At 39.5% G+C, this 16855-nt stretch overlaps 1 protein-coding gene across 1 annotated transcript; it reads right to left on the minus strand.

The window, feature by feature from the left end:
• Nucleotides 1–726: 726 nt before the first annotated feature.
• FRMD3 (FERM domain containing 3) lies at nt 727–16373 on the minus strand. The gene is made up of 2 exons (XM_044658452.1): nt 16244–16373; nt 727–1660 (listed from the first exon to the last, which is right to left on the minus strand). The coding sequence occupies exons 1-2, from the start codon at nt 16368–16370 to the stop codon at nt 1062–1064; spliced, it is 726 nt and encodes a 241-aa protein (XP_044514387.1). The 5' UTR covers nt 16371–16373; the 3' UTR covers nt 727–1061.
• Between the last annotated feature and the right edge of the window lie 482 nt (nt 16374–16855).

A 16855-nucleotide genomic window follows, 5' to 3' on the forward strand; every position in this document is an offset into this window, starting at 1 on the left:
ACTTGTATTTATGGATTTATTTTTGGCTACAGTCTAGACCTTCTCTTTCTCTCGTTATGTACATAATGTACAATTAGCTTGGGGATCCAAAGCCCTCTTAGGATTCACTTTCACTCTCTTCCAATGACTTCCTGCTGCATCAGCTGAGATAGAAGATAACAGGACACAGGTGAAGGTGACTGGACAAGGATATTGTCTCCCTACACTTTAGAAGGAAGATAGTCAGAAATAGATTACCAGAGCAACTCACGTCACATTTCATGGGTGATGTCATCGTGTTTTTTAAGCTACCGATTATACCCCATTCTATCTTCTGTTTCATGAACTTCTTACATCATTTTCCTAACAGTCTGCTATCTCATATGCAGGTATAACAAATTACAGAATTGTCCAGCCAAAAATATTTTTTTAAAAACAAATCACTGCCAAAACATTAAAAAAATTTTTCCCATGTGCCATTTTGTGCATTAATCTTACAATCTGTACACGTAATAACTTCAGAAGACTTCTTTTGCTAAAAATTTACCAAAATATTTTGAACACATAAAAATATTTTTAAAAAAAACAACAAAAACCCAGCATAAACTTTGTTTGTATAGGCATTGGTTAGAAGAGATTGTTGCACTAAGGAGTATATTCAAAAACGCTTCCCTCCAATTTTACTAAAATTCAGGTTTTGAACCTTATAGCTTATAATGCTACAAACTTAAAAAAAAAAACGGGAAGCAAAAAGTTAGCTCTGCATAATGTTGTATGGTACAGCAGGTAAGCAAGTAAGTCTACAATGCAATAAAAATAAATATCTTTTTGGTTACTTAAGTAGGGCCACCATTCTGGCCTATAACTAAAATAATGTTTTATTTGATTTTTAACTTATTTAAGTGTATTGAATTATGAAAAGCTAACTTAAGCAGTTGAACAGTCTGTTATATATGGAAGAAGAAAGAAAAGAACTACCTGCTGATGGCCCCATGACCCTTCTAAAAACCAGGCAATTGCTTTTTAAAAAAAAAAAAAAAGCTAGTATTGAATATAGCCCTTAGTCACATAATATGTTAATTTTATGAGCAACCCAACAAGTAGAGGATGAAGTTTATTTTTCTTGCTACCCACTCCTTGAGAGGACAGTAATATTCATAGTGGAACTGCTCAAATTCTGGTGTCTGACGAATTTCACAAAGAAAGGACAGATCGATGCCCGACTCCAAAAGGACGAGGAGGAGAGGGAACACGAATAGTAACAGTCCCAGACCCACAACAAGGAGCCTGGAGAAACTCTTGACAAATGGGTTCACCTGGATGTTGCCTGTCAAAATGTCATAGCTCCATGTCAGAGCTCTCCTGGCTTCCTTTAGTTCTTCTTCCTCAGCCATCAAAAAAGCATTTTCATCTGCTTCGAGGTCCTCAAATGAATCCGTGTCTTCTCTTTCCAATTCAAGCCTGGAAGGACAGTCAAAGAGCATGTCAATCTCATCCTCATCGACCGGAGTGGGAAGCAGGCTGGTACTGGGGTTGTAGACCAGTTCTGAGATGGCCAAAGGTTCCTCTTTGATTTTCTCTTCATGCTCCCTTGAGAAGTCCCCATATTCTCTAAGGCTCTTTATTGGCGAGCTAGATATCACAGGGGCTGTGCTGTCATCTTCTCTCAGCAACGGAATACCTGCCAAGAGAAATTCATTTTTCTTTTTAAAACTTAAGTTTCTTTCCAACAACTTCTTATGTGAATGGAAAATAGATAAGGACATCTTTACTTTAGCAGAAAAGCCTGTGCTAGAAAGTCCAAAAGATAACTTACTAATAAGTTCACAGTTTAAAAGAGCATCTCTGATTGTGTGTAATCGAGACTAGACAGGTGACTCTAATTTATAAATCTCTGGCTCAGTCAAATTTTAAAATTCTAATGCAGAGGATTAGAGAAAGAAGATATATTTAGAGCTCAAAAGGCATTAGAGACCAACAAGTCCAAACCCTTCATTTTATAGATGAGGAAATTGAGTTGTATAGAGGTTAAGGAATTTGCTCAGCTTCACACAGCTAAGAAATATCAAAGAAGAAATTTAAATTTGGGTCTTCCCGATTCCATGTCATTCAGTTTAATGTGTGTTATGTCAAGAAGATTCAGGTTCAAATACTAACTTTGACCCTGAGCAATCTCTTAAACATCTCTGTTTCCTTAACTGAAAAAAAAACCCTTATCTTCCATCTTAGATCTAGTTGATTTAAATTATTTAGATAGTTGAAAAAAAATCTCATCTTTTTTTTTTAAACCTTTACCTTCCATCTTGGAGTCAATACTGTGTATTGGCTCCAAGGCAGAAGAGTAGTAAGGGCTAGGCAATGGGGGTCAAATGACTTGCCCAGAGTCACACAGCTGGGAAGCATCTGAGGTCAGATTCAAACCTAGGACCTCTAATCTCTAGGTCTGGCTCTCAATCCACTGAGCTACCCAGCTTCCCCTTGTTTTCTCCTACTTTAGATTATTTTCCCAAAGTACTCTCTCATAACATCCCATAGTTCCTTCTCAATATTATTCCTTACCAAGATCTCGTTCCTTCCTGATTGTGACCCTTTTGCTCAATTATATTGCCCCTCTGACCCTTGGTCTTTTACCCCTGTAAGATAATGGGGTAATCTGTAGTTTCTAGATTCAGTTAATCTGTCTGGACCTTAATTGCTGGTAAGAATCTAAGATCCTGGTGCTTGGTTCATGCTCATTCCACAGCAGAATAGGATGTATAAATCAAGAAAGAGGAAAGAAAGCCATAAGAGAAAGATGAAAAAAAATGCATTGATAAGAAAGGGAAAAGGAAATAATATGAAGTTAGATCTCCTATTCCAGTGCCAAAAAAAAATTCCTTATTTTTTCAGATAAGAGACAAGATACAAGAACAGACCTAATATAGTTTGAGTGAATGGGTTGTATTCTGGAGTAATTTTAAAAATTAAAAATTTAGCTACATATGATGTCAAAAAAAAAAACATGAAAGTGGCCCTTAACTTCTTGGAGAGGCCACTTAGAGCAAATTTATGGGGAAATGTGGATGAGAGCCTCACAGGACGGCCAGTCACCAGAAGGAACATCTGCATCAATGAGCTCGCAAATCCTGATGCTTGTGAACTGACTGTTAAGACATTGAATGGTTTATAAAAACTCCAACCCAACTTGTTCAAAGAAATGATTGACTCTGAAAAATGGAAAATGAATAAAATACATTGATTAAAATTATCCCTGTTTCTTATAGAAGTTTAGCCAGTCATAAAGAGTTGCCACAAGAGGTCTAAAATAGACCTCAAACTGTCTCATTCTAAAAACACTGGACATGGTTGCATGGAAGAGAGACAAGCGAGACGTGGTACCCAAAGGCAAAAGTCCTGGAGACACACGAGCGTTTTTACAAGACATTAGAGAGGAAACTCCAATCAATCAACAAGTATTGACTAAGGAGTCACTGTGCACACAAAGACAAAAGGAAAACAGTCTTCGCCCATCTTAGCCTCCTGTCCTTCTTGGGGTAACACAATGGCTTTCATCTATTATAACTGGAGGTTCCCTAAACTTGGGAGGTGGGATCTAGAAGCTAGACTCCCTAATGTTCCTTGAACAGGATACTCCATCTCCTGCCTCTGGGGATCTGGGCCAGCTGTCCTCCATGCCTAAAATGCTCTTCCACCGTGGCCTCCTTCGAGTTCCAGCTCTAACCGGATCTACTCCAGAAATTCTTTTCTAGTTGTTCCCTCTGATTTGTGGTTGTTCCATCATTTCAGCGGCATCCAACTCTTTATGACTCATGAGGGGTTTTCTTGGCAAAGACCCCAGAGTGGTTTGCCATTTCCTTCTCCAGCTTATTTTATAGATGAGGAAATTGAGGCAAACAGGGATAAGTGACTAATCTAGGGTCACCACAGCCAGTAAGTGTCTGAGGAAAGATTGAACTCAAGTCTTCCTGACTCCAGATCCACTATACGCTACACCACCTGGTTTTTCTAGGTGGATTATTTCTAGTTCATCCTGTCTGTAGTTTATTGGCATCTACTTGTCTGCGTGTTATCTTTGCCATTGGCCTCTGAGCGCCTCACAATCAGGTACTGTCCTTTATATAGTGCGGTGATGGCAAACCTGTGGCACGGATGCCAAAGATGGCACACAGAGCACTCTCTGGGCACGTGGCCACCCCACCATACCCAGAGTTCATTACTAGAGAGTCAGAGGGACTCCCCTCCCCCTCTCTACCACACCTGATGACATTTTCTCACATCCCCCACCCCTCTGCCCAACTAGCCAACAGGAGCACTTCCTCCCACCCAGAGGTGAAGTAAGGGGGGAGGGGCATGCCTGGCACTTGTGGGGGGGGAGGGGCCCGGCACTCCATCTCTAAAAGGTTCACCATCACTGCCCTAGTGCTTGGCACAGTGCTCGTTGTATAGAAGACACTTAATAAATGTTTGTTAAACTTGGCTACTCTCCGCAGGGCAATGATCTGGGACTGTCCATCTCCAGAGACTGCTGGAGTTGGATATCTGTATCAAAGCACGCTATTGTTCCCATTGGTGTATTTACAATTTTATTTGGGATTTGGGCTTTGTATGAGTTTGCTCTTACCATAGTGGCCAACATGGAAGTGTGTTTTGCATGATAATAAAAAAAATTTTAATGTTTGCTAAATGATTGACTAAGTAACTGTACCTTTTCACAAAATAAGAAAAAGCAAAGCAGGGAAAATCATGAATTTCCATCATGTTTTGCCCAGGGTTCAAACTGATCAGATCATCCTAGAAACATTTATAGATGAAAAAGGGAGGACAATAAATATATACAAAATAGAATACATACGTCAACATTCGTCCAGTGATCTAATCTCATCATTAATTACAATAAAACTGCTGCATTATTATTCCACCACTCATGGACACAATGCAGCCTGTGAAAATGAAGTGACTGCTGAAGAGGGCGAGGGGGAAGAGAGTGGACCAAACCTGACCAGGTACAATAAGAGACAAAATCCACCCAGAGTGGCATGCAGCTCATGACTTATAAGATCTGAAAAATCCCGAAAGAAAGGTGGAGGTTTTATTGCCAAAAGACAACTTAAAAGACAGTCATAACTACTAGGGGCAGCTGGGTGACACAGTGGATGGAGAGTCAGGCCCAGGGATGGGAGGTCTTGGGTTCAAATCTTGCTTCAGACACTTCCTAGCTGTGTGACCCTGGACAAGTCACTTAACTCCAATTGCTTAGTCCTTACCATTCTTCTGTCTTGGAAATAATACATAATAATGATTCTAAGACGAAAGGAAGGGTTTTTTTCTTTTTTCAAAAAAGACATCCATAAGCCTAATCTCCATTTCTATAAAACTTTGTATGATCTGTACTTGTTATAAAAAAATCATAAATAATATGAGAATATTTATGAAAATATAAGGATATAGCAGGCAGGTTTTTCTACAGCAGATTTCATTCCCCCATTCCCCAATACTACTACTATCACCACCACTACCACTACTACCATCACCACCACTACCACTACCACTACCACCACTACTACTACTACTACTACCACTATTACCACTACTACTACTACCACTACTACCACTATTATTACTACTACTATTACTACTACTGCTACTACTGCTACTACTATGACTATGACTACTACCACTACCACTACCAGTCTAGTGAGCTACAAAGGGAACAGACAAGGAACCACAGATTTGACAAACCTAATAATGGCAGCAGTCACTGAGGCATGTAGCCTCTGGGTAGCACTATGCCCAGATACCATGCTCAGCCCAGAACAAGAGATGGAGAAATCCTTCACATTACAATAAAGCAGACTAAATCCAAAGGACTTCCAGCACTCCTGACACTTTCAGGACAATTAAAGGCATAAAGTCCAAGAGAGAAACCTTTGGAGATCAGCTAATGGAATTCTCTCTCGTGATGAGGGAGCCAAGAATGATAATAAAACTTCAGAGGGGCATGAAGCTGTGGGGACCATTAAAAAGAATAAGGGAAGGGGGGCAGCTGGGTAGCACAGTGGATTGAGAGCCAGGCCTAGAGACAGGAGGTCCTAGGTTCAAATCTGGCCTCAGACACTTCCCAGCTGTGTGACCTTGGGCAAGTCACTTGACCCCCATTGCTTACCCTTGCCACTCTTCCACCAAGGAACTAATACACAGAAGTTAAGGGTTTAAAAATAAAAAAAAATAAAAATAAAAAAAAGAATAAGGGATACGGCTTTAAGGTCCTTATAGAACAGCCCAAAAGTCATGGAATGGTTTTTTTGTGTGTGTGAAGCCAAAAGAAAAGTTCTTTCCACACACCAGAAGCCCTGATCTAACACTGTGAAGCTATTTCTATAGAAGCTCAAATCTAGATCAAACCAAATCTTCCTTGGATTAGTAGCCTCTATACGGAGCGTAGATTAGAATGAAAATCATGCAGAATTAGGACCAACTGAATTGTGGGGTCAATTCATTCAGAAGATGCCTATTAAGCACCTACTATGTGCATGTCACTGTAAACTTTAGTATATCCCAGGCTCAGCAATGTGAATTATCCAACCAAGAAAATAAGCTTCTTGAGGGCAGAGATTATATTTCCTTTTTTTTATATTCTCAGCAGCTACCATGGTGCCTAACATATCATGAGCACTTAAAAAATGCTTAATTTATTGACTGACTGATGTAGATCATTGCCCATCCATTTTGCCCATCTTGTACAATTTTATTCATGTTCTCCCATAAATTTCTCACAAGGGATCCATCCAGTGGGCATAGGCTTGGGGTCTTTCTCTTCCTCTCCCGATGTGGTATAGACACCAATACAGTATATGGGCTGTCCATTACTTGTTTCCTCCATGTGACTATCCAATCTTTCTTTTTTTCCCTGTCACACATTTCCCTGATGGAATCCTTTATAAAGTACACAAAGACAAAAATCCTAGAAAATCTAGAAAAATATTTCCATTAGAAAATAAAGCAAAAAAAGGTCTAGACCTCTCTTTCCTGATACCAATGTGGAAGGTCCCCTAAGACATATGTAAGTATATGCTTTTTGCCAGCCTTCTTTAAAAAAAAAAACTGCTGGGGGGCAGCTGAGTGGCTCAGTGGATTGAGAACCAGGCCCAGAGATGGGAGGTCCTGGGTTCAAATCTGGCCTCAGACACTTCCTAGTGCCCTTGTACACAGTATTGATTCTAAGATGGAAGGTTAAGGGTTTAAAATTAAATTTAAAATTTAAATTTAAAAAAACTTCTGAATATTTTTTCCTCTTTTCCTATGATTAATAGGGGCAAATATTTCAAAAAGCCCAATGGTCTGTATATTAATTATTAAAAGGTAGAACAGAATAAAAATGAAATCCTGTATAGCTTTCTGCAGGAGGCTAGGCAATGAGGATCCAACTGGGGGGAAAGCTTCTATAATAAGAGAGAGAGTAAGGGGAGAGAAACAGGATAGATTTGAAGAAGGGAAAGGAGATACAGAGAGAGAGTGGGGAAGAGAGAAGATAGAATGTAGGAAAGAAAAGAAAGGAGAGAGGAAAGAACAGAGACCAAGAGAAGAGATAGAGAAGGGAGAAAGGGAGAAAGAAGAGGGAGTTAAGAAGGAAAAGAAGAGGAGAGAGAAAGGGATAGAGAGAGAAAGGAAGAGAATGGGAAAGAGAAAAGGGAAATAGGAAGAGGGAAAGAGGCAGAGCCAGACACATCATACAAAGTCCTGAAGTTTACCAATGGAATAAAACTAGAGATGGCTTTGAAATGTCCATTTCAACAAGTCTCATCAACAAACAACATGTGAAGTTTGTTTTATGAGGGATTTTTTTCTTCAAATTTGTAACCTAGAGATATTTCTTAAAAACAAGAATTGTCTATAGAGAACAAACTGTCTTTGCACCAGACTCCTTAGGGCTCTTTTCCCAAGCTAACAGACTTGGGATAATATATAAAGAATGAGAATAAATATTCTAGATCTGTCAGCATGGCCTAATTTATACTTTTTGCTATTAAGTATCTATTTATAGAGCACTTCTTAGCCCTTGGTGTGGTCTGATATTTCGGGTTAAAAAATTGAGAACATATACTTGTTGCTCACTGATTATGTTTCCTTTACAAAGGCAAATTAGGCTATAACTTTCTTGAATAATTAGCTTAGCAATGCTTCAGAAAGCAGATCCTCTTCTTGAATTGCAGAGAAAACAGGATGGAGAAGACGGAGGCAGGAAGTTATACCCATTTTTTCTGTTGAGATACAGAATATAGATTTAAAGACAGTTTCAGAGACAAAAAAGGGAGGAAGAGAGGGTGAAGTAGTTAGGAGTCTGTGGAACTGGGTTCTCCTTCAGCTGGGAGCTAACTATGTGATCTTGGGCATGCAACAAAAGGTCCTCATCCATAACAGAAGGGAGTTGGATTAGGTGTCTCCAAGTGCACTTCAAGCTATAATGTTTTTGGAAAATAGTGTGATGAAGTGTGAAGCCTGCTGAATTTGGAATTAGGAATCCTGAGTTTGAGTCCCAGATATACTCCTGGTTAGATATGGAATCTTTGGGGCAAGTCAGCCTTTGACTCTCAGTTTCTTTATCTGTAGAACTAACATTTGTACTATCTACCACAAAAGGTTGTTATAGGACAAGTCCTTTGTAAGCCTTAAAACATCATGGAAATCATTATCATTGTATGACCTTATATGTGGTCAAACTGACCCTCTTCTTTATTTCATCTTCAATTATAACTTTCTATAGCAGCCTTGATATTACTGCTCTCTAGAAGGTAGGATTTAAATTTGTTATTTTAAACTTATGTCCACTGATTATGCATCTTGTATCTTAAAATCTCTGGTTTTCGGCAAAGCTTGGATCAAGTAATATTTTGTCTATAAGGCCTTTTCTGATTCTCCTAGCTACTGGGGCCTTTCCTTCCCAATATTAAATTATTTATTTAAAATCCCAAAATTTACTCTATCTTATTATATAATGTATTTATGATACATAAATAAACTATATATTTTATAAAATATTGTATTTATTTTGCATCTAGTTTGCATTTGCTTCTATATGTACATTTTGTGTCCCCTGATAGAATGTAAGCTCCATGAAGGCAGGAAATGTTTTGGTTTTGTCTCTGTATCTCCAGTACCTAACGTAGTTCTTTGAGAATAGAAACACTCAGTAGATGCTTATGGATGGATAAATAATGGAACAAAAGTGATTCTGGGTTCTTAAAATTTTAAAACCTATCCCTGTAAAGAATCGGATCTAGCAGGTCCCAGCAAACTGGAAAGTCTCTGAGAGAAAGCCTAGATAATAGAGTGTATATCTGTCGAATGAGGACTAGAAGAGCTAGATTCACAGAAGATTGACTACCACCTGATGACTTTGAGAAGCTACAGCAACTTATCAATGAAATATCCAAGAAGCATCTTTTAAGTTTATGTGCCATGGGCTATGATAAGCATTAGAGATAAAAAAGAAAAAGCTGCCCTCAAGCAGCTTATATTCTAGTGTATAAAACCAACTTGTAAAGAAAATGAAGGGATTGTTACCTGTCTGGATGAAGGGGTTTCCCACACTGATGAAATTGTGTTTCTTCTGAAGTATGGAAGCTTTAAATTCAATAGGGAGACTAAGAGAAAGGGGTACTCAAGAGACTAAAATATATGGTTGAATCCACAGCTCGTTAGAGTAAGACAACTTTCTTTTCTTGGCCCTGGACTAGCAGGAGTGACAACAGCAGCAATGTTGGGCCAATTGCCTACTGGAGTGTCCCATGACTTCTGGCACAAGAACACTCTGAGTAAGAAGAATGGTCCAAAGAATGTTCTCAGGGACATATCGTCCTCTGACTATAGAGTCAAAACCCAGCTCCTGGGTAAAAACACCCCCCTGTTCTAGAATAGAGAACAGCTCATTCACAAACAAAACACCCCAGGGACACCATCCCCAAACAATTCTCCTGGCCATCACTCCTAGAGGGAGAAGGATCTGTAGCGTGTACGAATCTACTTAAGACATTCATGTAACCATTCTAGAAAGTCATTTAGAGGCAGGCACAGAGTCACCAAGGTGTGCCATACCCTTGGACTGAGTGGTGCCACTACTAAATCTTTATCTTTAGCAAGATTAAAGATGTTGAACTCTGAAGAATTGAAAAAACCAATGAAGGTCCCAGAGAACACAAAATGAAACGTGCCTCCTCCAAATCAAAGAAAGTGGGAGTGCTACTCAGACACAATATTGCATGTATTGTCTGATACAATCACTTTATCGACATGTTTTTGCTAAACTGTTTCCATTTTTTTTTCCCCCCGAAGAGAGGATTTCACCTGTAGAGGGGTTAGAAAAAATTATAATGTAAATAAAAAGGCAGTAATAGAGTAAATCAAAATCAAAGAGACAAAGTAAGAGGGAAAAGGCTTTACAGGCTCCCCATCTTCAATCTCTAGATATCTCTAGGATCAGCAGACTCACCCAGAAGACGCTCTACCCTTCAGCCTTCTCTTCTAAGGATTCTATTGATGGTGAGTCTATGGACCAAAATGAAATTTCCTGAGGCACCCAGGCCACTCCTTGCTCTTCCTATCTGTATTCCTCCATCTTATTGACAAGAACCTTTTCCCACTTATGAAGATTTATCCATCCCTCCCCGCCACCTTCCAGCTTCTCCTTAATGCATGGTCTTCCCCGTTAAAATGTAAACTTCTTAAATTTAAGACACAAAGAAATAATTTAGTAAATGTGTTATGTAAGTTTTCAACCCCAAAACAATAACTACTAAGTTCAAAGCACATGTTATAAGCTGAGGAACCTATAAATAAACATAACTGACATTTTACACAACATCTTAATATTGTAAAGCATTTTAAATGTTCAATGGGTATCCTTAAAAAGATTTCAGTTAAAATATTGGAAAAGATGGGGAAATTGAAATATAAAGGGGAAGAAGCCATTTTGGATATAAAATAAAGCATTCTGTGCCTTAGAAGAAGTAAGAGAGCTGCCATGCCCTATCAAGAGCCAAGATCCACTCAGCCCAGGCAAATAGCCCCACATCGGAGCAAACTATCCAGCCTAGTCCAAAAGCCAAGGGGCAAAACAACTTGCCCAGACCAATATGGCAGCAGGTGCCCAGAGGCAGAGATCTGTCTATTCCTTGTCTAGCTGTTGACCAGCAACCAAGTGACCTGCCCAGGTGCAGAATGATCTGCCTGGAAGAGACACCATACCCAGGTAACTAGTAGAATGACTCATCCATCCCCAACACCCTGCAAGACAGTAAACTTCATGAAGAGTCTTCAGAGACAGAAAGGGCATCAAGGCCCAGCTCTCTGAGTTGTGAGTTGTCTTGGCCATGCATGTTCTTTACACAAGTGCTTTAAGTTCAAGTCTGTTTTTTCCACCATGGGACCTGGGTGTATTGTTGAGAAAGTATAACCCAGCTTCAAGGAGGAAAATATTTTACTTCAGTATTATCCTTGCCATACCATTTGAGTAAATGCTTTTTTCTAAATAGCTACTGGACTGGACTGAATGATTTTAGAGGGAAGCACAGTATAAGGCACATTTTTAGGGAGATAGACCCTCTCGGAGTCAACCTTAGAACTTCTGGGGACCCAATTTGCCAGGATCAGTGTTAAATGGAAGAATGGGCAGACAGGGGGCACTATATCATTTACACACAGATTTAAAGCTAAGAAGGAATCTTCTTGACTCCAGGCCCAGTGCTCTAACTACCATGCCACCTAACTGACCCCCTATTTTACAAATGAAGAAATGGAGGAGTTGCTTGCCCTGCATATAGCAAAAGATGCTTTCCCAATAACCAACGTACATTATTTTGTGAGGATTCTCTGAAGAAAGAACACGAAGGATACACTGCGAATTGCCTTACCTACATAGGTTTCACTACAAGTGTCTCTCTCTACCCTTTAATTTCATGCCCACTCTCCCCGACTTGATTCCAAGTCCAGCTTCATATTCTCAAAGATGAATAGGTAGGACCATTGCCCTCATGAACCTCATCATCTAATAGGGGAAGTGGGACATGTTCCAAAGAACTATCATGCAACACAATAACTCACATTTAAATAGCTCTTTAAGGTTAACAAGACAAGAATATGAAAAAATGCACAAAAGGTACAAAGGGCTGTGCCAGGTCTGAAGTTCGAGCCATAATGTCCTGTGTTTTTTATGAAAACATGCTATAACTGTCACAATAGTCCAACAAGGATTTTCATTGTCAGGTACTCTAAAGTACATTATACTAGAAAAGCAGTTGATGTGGTTGGTGATATAATTTAGAGCTGAAAAGGGGATTCGATGATCCCCTTGTTCATTTCCCAAATTTTTACAGATTAGGACACTGAGGCTCTGAAAAATGAAAAGACCTATCCAACCTCATACAGAGAGTAAATAGTAGAGCAAAAGTTTAACTACAGGACTTCTGATTCCCAAGATATCACACTGTCTAAACATTCTTGAAAGACTCAAAGTTCATTCTTTTCAAAAATTATATAGACGCAAGACTGGTGACTCAGGGGAAAAAAACAGGAGAGGAATGAAAACAAATACAGATACACCTGTAAAGACACACTATGTTAATCTAGAGCAAGGCAGATAAAGAGGAGAAAAAGACCCAACTTTGTAGTAATGCTATTAGTCTAAATCAGTGGTTCCCAAACTTTTTTGGCCTACTGCCCCCTTTCCAGAAAAAATATTACTTAGTGCCCCTGGAAATTAATTTTTTTTAATTTTAATAGCAATTAATAGGAAAGATAAATGCACCTGTGGCCATCACCACCTCCCTGGATCACTGCAGCACCCACCAGGGGGCAGTAGCACCCACTTTGGGAATCACTGATCTAAATCAAGCATTAACAGAATCAGAAATTCCAGTGAGCTATCTCATCCCTTCATTAAAGTATGAGCTATCTTCTTAGCTGTCTAACCTGAAAAATTCAAAATTTCTAAATAGTTGGAACTTGTAGAACTTCCCTGGACACTATCCTTTAACTGGCTCTTTTCTACTTCCCTACAGTTCCTTAAAATTAAAAAAAAAAAAAAAAGAAGAAAAGAAAATAACAACACAGGCTCCATTTAATTTTTCCTGATTTCTTCCCAGTTAAATTTCCATGTGACAAGTTAAATGATTCCAAGTCCCAAATGCTCACACCATTCAACTCCTGGGTCCCAATCCCCTGCCTTAACAACTGCTTAGCAAGATGTTTGTCTGTAGATGTCTCACTAGCCTATTCACTATTTACATTCTCTAACTCTGTTGCTGACAATGTTTTTCTCTGTGTGCCTGGGAGCGTCTATGAAACCCAAATGCATGACTCATGGCCCTCTCCACACCAGGCAGGCACACGTATCATATGCCCACTGGTTGGCAGCTGTATCTATCCTTGGCAGATGGTGCAAGCTTTTGGAAACTCGGCATCTTAGTCTTGTAAGCTAACAACAATTTAGGTTCAAAGGGAGTATGTCAGGAGTCTGCCTACTAGCGATCTTTGGCTCCATCATAATTTTTGATTGACATCCTATTGCCTTCTAGTAAGAATATATTCTTCATCCACTTGGATCTAGAAGGAATAATAAGTACAGAAAAAGGTCAGTAACCAGTCCTGGAACCAGATTCAGGATGAGGCTTTCTGTTTTTGATAGGGTTAGACCACCTGAATTCACCAGTGAAACAGTACTTCCAGTGGCCTCCTCATATCTGCCATAGAACTAGAAAGCTAGAAAATAAGAGTTTTGCCTCCACCTCTCAGGTGATCCCAAGGGAAGGCTATGGAGATTCTAGTAAGAAAAAAGCTGCCTAAATCCCAGGTTGTTGGGAAAATTTAAGTCCACAAAGAACTTTCACTAAGGGTTTTTATAAAGCATCTCTTTTCTCCATAGATGATGCTCTTCTGTCCTGAACTTGAATCCTTCCAACTCTGCAGCAGCTGCTCCTTAGTTCACTTCTCTGTTTTCTTTCCTTCTTTCTTTTCATCTTTCTTTTTGCTCATTCAAGGTCTGAGAGGCTTATAAAGCCTTGTGAAGAGGAAGCCCAGTTGGACTCCAAAAAGATAATCCAATTCCATCCTGTTTTAAGGAATCTATGTCTATTGGTGTCTTTGGGGTTGATCGAGCTTTTCTGATAAGAATTATCAATTTATTACTAAATTATTGTCCTTAATTTATACCCTTATAAATTTGGAGTTGATCAAGATAGGCAGTAAGCATTTATTAAGCACTTGTTATGTGCCAGGCATTGTGATAACAAAGAAAGGTGAAAAAATACTTCCTGATCTCAAAGATCTCACAGTCTAATTGGGAGGAAGAGGGAAGACAACATGAAAATAACTTTGTACAAAGCAAGATAAATTGGAGATAATATGTAAAAGGAAGCATAAGCATTAAAGGGGCATCAGGAAAAGCTTCTCTTGGAAGAAGGAATTTGTGCTAAAACTGGAAGGAAGCCAGGAGGTGGAGATGAAGGAGAGAGCATTCCAGGCATGGGAATAGCCGGGGAAAGTCCCTAGAAGTGGTAGATGATTTGTCATGTTCAAGAAACAGCAAGAAGGAAAGGAAGGAGGGAACTAGATTTTAAAGGGCTTTGAATGCCAAACTGAGGATTATAGATTTGCCCAAGAGATGATGGGATCCAATAAAGTTTATTGCATGCAGGTCTTTAAATTAAACACACACACACACACACACACACACACACACACACACACACACACACACCAATGCAGATTTCATTTATTTTTTCTTAATTTCTTCCTAGTTAAGCTTCCATGTCACAAATTAAATGATTCTAAGACAAGTCTGTGCTTTTCTGATAAAAAATATTAATTTATTACTAAATTATTAAGTCCTTCATTTATACACATTATCTTTGATGGATTGGCATGCTTGAGAAAATTGAATGAGTCCTGAACCTGATTACACTGGTAAGAAGAAGAATTCCTCTATCTAAAATAGAGATTAACTAGATAACAAATAAATAAATAATGGTTAAACTAGAGATTAACCTGTAGCCCTCTAGAGACCAAACCCAGCATCACAACATAATTATTTAAGTGTCCTAGACTGGATTTGAATTCAGGTCTTCCTGACTCCTCACCCAGCATTCTATCCACTATGTCACCTAGCTGCCTAGGATCACAGATAGAGAGCTAGAGAGGGTTTTAGGGGTCATTTAGTCCAACTACATCAATGCATAAATGAGGAAACCGAGGCCCATAGAGGTTAAACATCTCCCCCAAGATCACAGGGATGATGTAATCAAAAGGCATATCCTTTGAGTCTCAGCTTCATCATCTATAAAATAGAGATAATAATACCTGTAATGCTTACTTCACAGCATCATGTAGCAGGCAAACCTTAAAGCAGTGATTCCCAAAGTGGGCGCTACTGCCCCCTGGTGGGTGCTGCAGTGATCCAGGGCGGCGGTGATGGCTACAGGCGCATTTATCTTTCCTATTAATTGTTATTAAAATTTAATTTCCAGGGGGCTAAGTAATATTTTTTCTAGAAAGGGGGCGGTAGGCCAAAAAAGTTTAGGAACCACTGCAAAGTATCCCATACACGCCAGCTATCCTTGTATACATGCCTTTCCTCACCTACCAGAGAGTAAGTTCCTTGAGCACAGAGACTAGATTCTATCATTTTTTTTATACCTTGTATGAGGCACACAATTAATAACTGGTGAATTGAAGAGTTTTTTAGAGGCTCAAATCTGTAAACTTCATTGATTTTGCCTTATCAAATTGCACTTTTATCATACATTGTAGAAGAGGGGGAAAAAAAAGAGAGAAATTCATGCTTTTATCACCCAATCTTGCTTTTCCCATACTCCTGGACAATTATTGAGCAATCAGTGTTGAAATGATCAGTTCTGCCTCATCCCTTATTCACAAGTCCCTGGCCACTAATTACCCTGTACTCCGCCCTTAGAATATGCTTTTCTATCACTTTTGCTTCCAGAGGGCACTCATGAATCAAAGCTCCCCATTCATTTAGCCATCAACAATTTGCTCTGTGTTCGGAAGACGCAGCACATGTTAAAAAGGTAGATTGGCAATGCCTTTCCTCCTCCTCCTCCTCCCTTCCCCTTTCCTAACCACTATAAATAAAAACTAAGAATCCTGTCACTAAAGTTCGCAGCTGGCCTCTCTGCCTGAAATGCCTGAGCAAATGCAGCTGGAAGTCAGTCCAAGTCCCCAGAAACCGAGTTACAAAAAGGGAAACTTAACATACCCACATTTCTCGCTGTGATCCTGGCGCCGTGTCTCAGCAGCCGCACAAAGATATTATTGCTGCAGTGGTTAACCATGTGTAAGTGGAGGCTTCTCCGCGTCTGGATCTTCACCAGACATTTCACCATATTGGTTATTTCTATTTGCTTTCATTTATTCCACCTGAAATGCCAACGTGAAGTTACCCCTGGCCCGGGACTTGGCTTTGACCTTTGACTAAGTTGTCACTGTGTTTTATAAGACCGAGGCAGGTCCTCCTGAATGAATCAAATGTCAGGTTCCTCATGTGGCCAACAGAAATATCCCACCAGGGATCAGGATAGGGAGGGAGAAGGAGGGATGTTATTTTTAACCTCTTCATCACACTCTCCTCCGATGCACAATGCAACATTGTGTACTGACTCTTACTTAACCATCCAGATGACTCAGCCAAAGTATCCGTGTCATGAGTAGGTTCCCAGATTAATGGAACCTGAACCAACCTCAGTTAAAAACCCAAACCCTTTCATTCACTGATTCCACTATTGCTGGTGTCAGCTTGTAATCTGGGGGACCCCAAAGTCTGTGTTTATTAAGGATCTAGCAACCCCAAGTTTAGTCAGCTGGAAAGATG

This window comes from Gracilinanus agilis, chromosome 1 (assembly GCF_016433145.1).
Source record: "Gracilinanus agilis isolate LMUSP501 chromosome 1, AgileGrace, whole genome shotgun sequence".
In the NCBI taxonomy this organism is placed as follows: Eukaryota; Metazoa; Chordata; class Mammalia; order Didelphimorphia; family Didelphidae; genus Gracilinanus; species Gracilinanus agilis.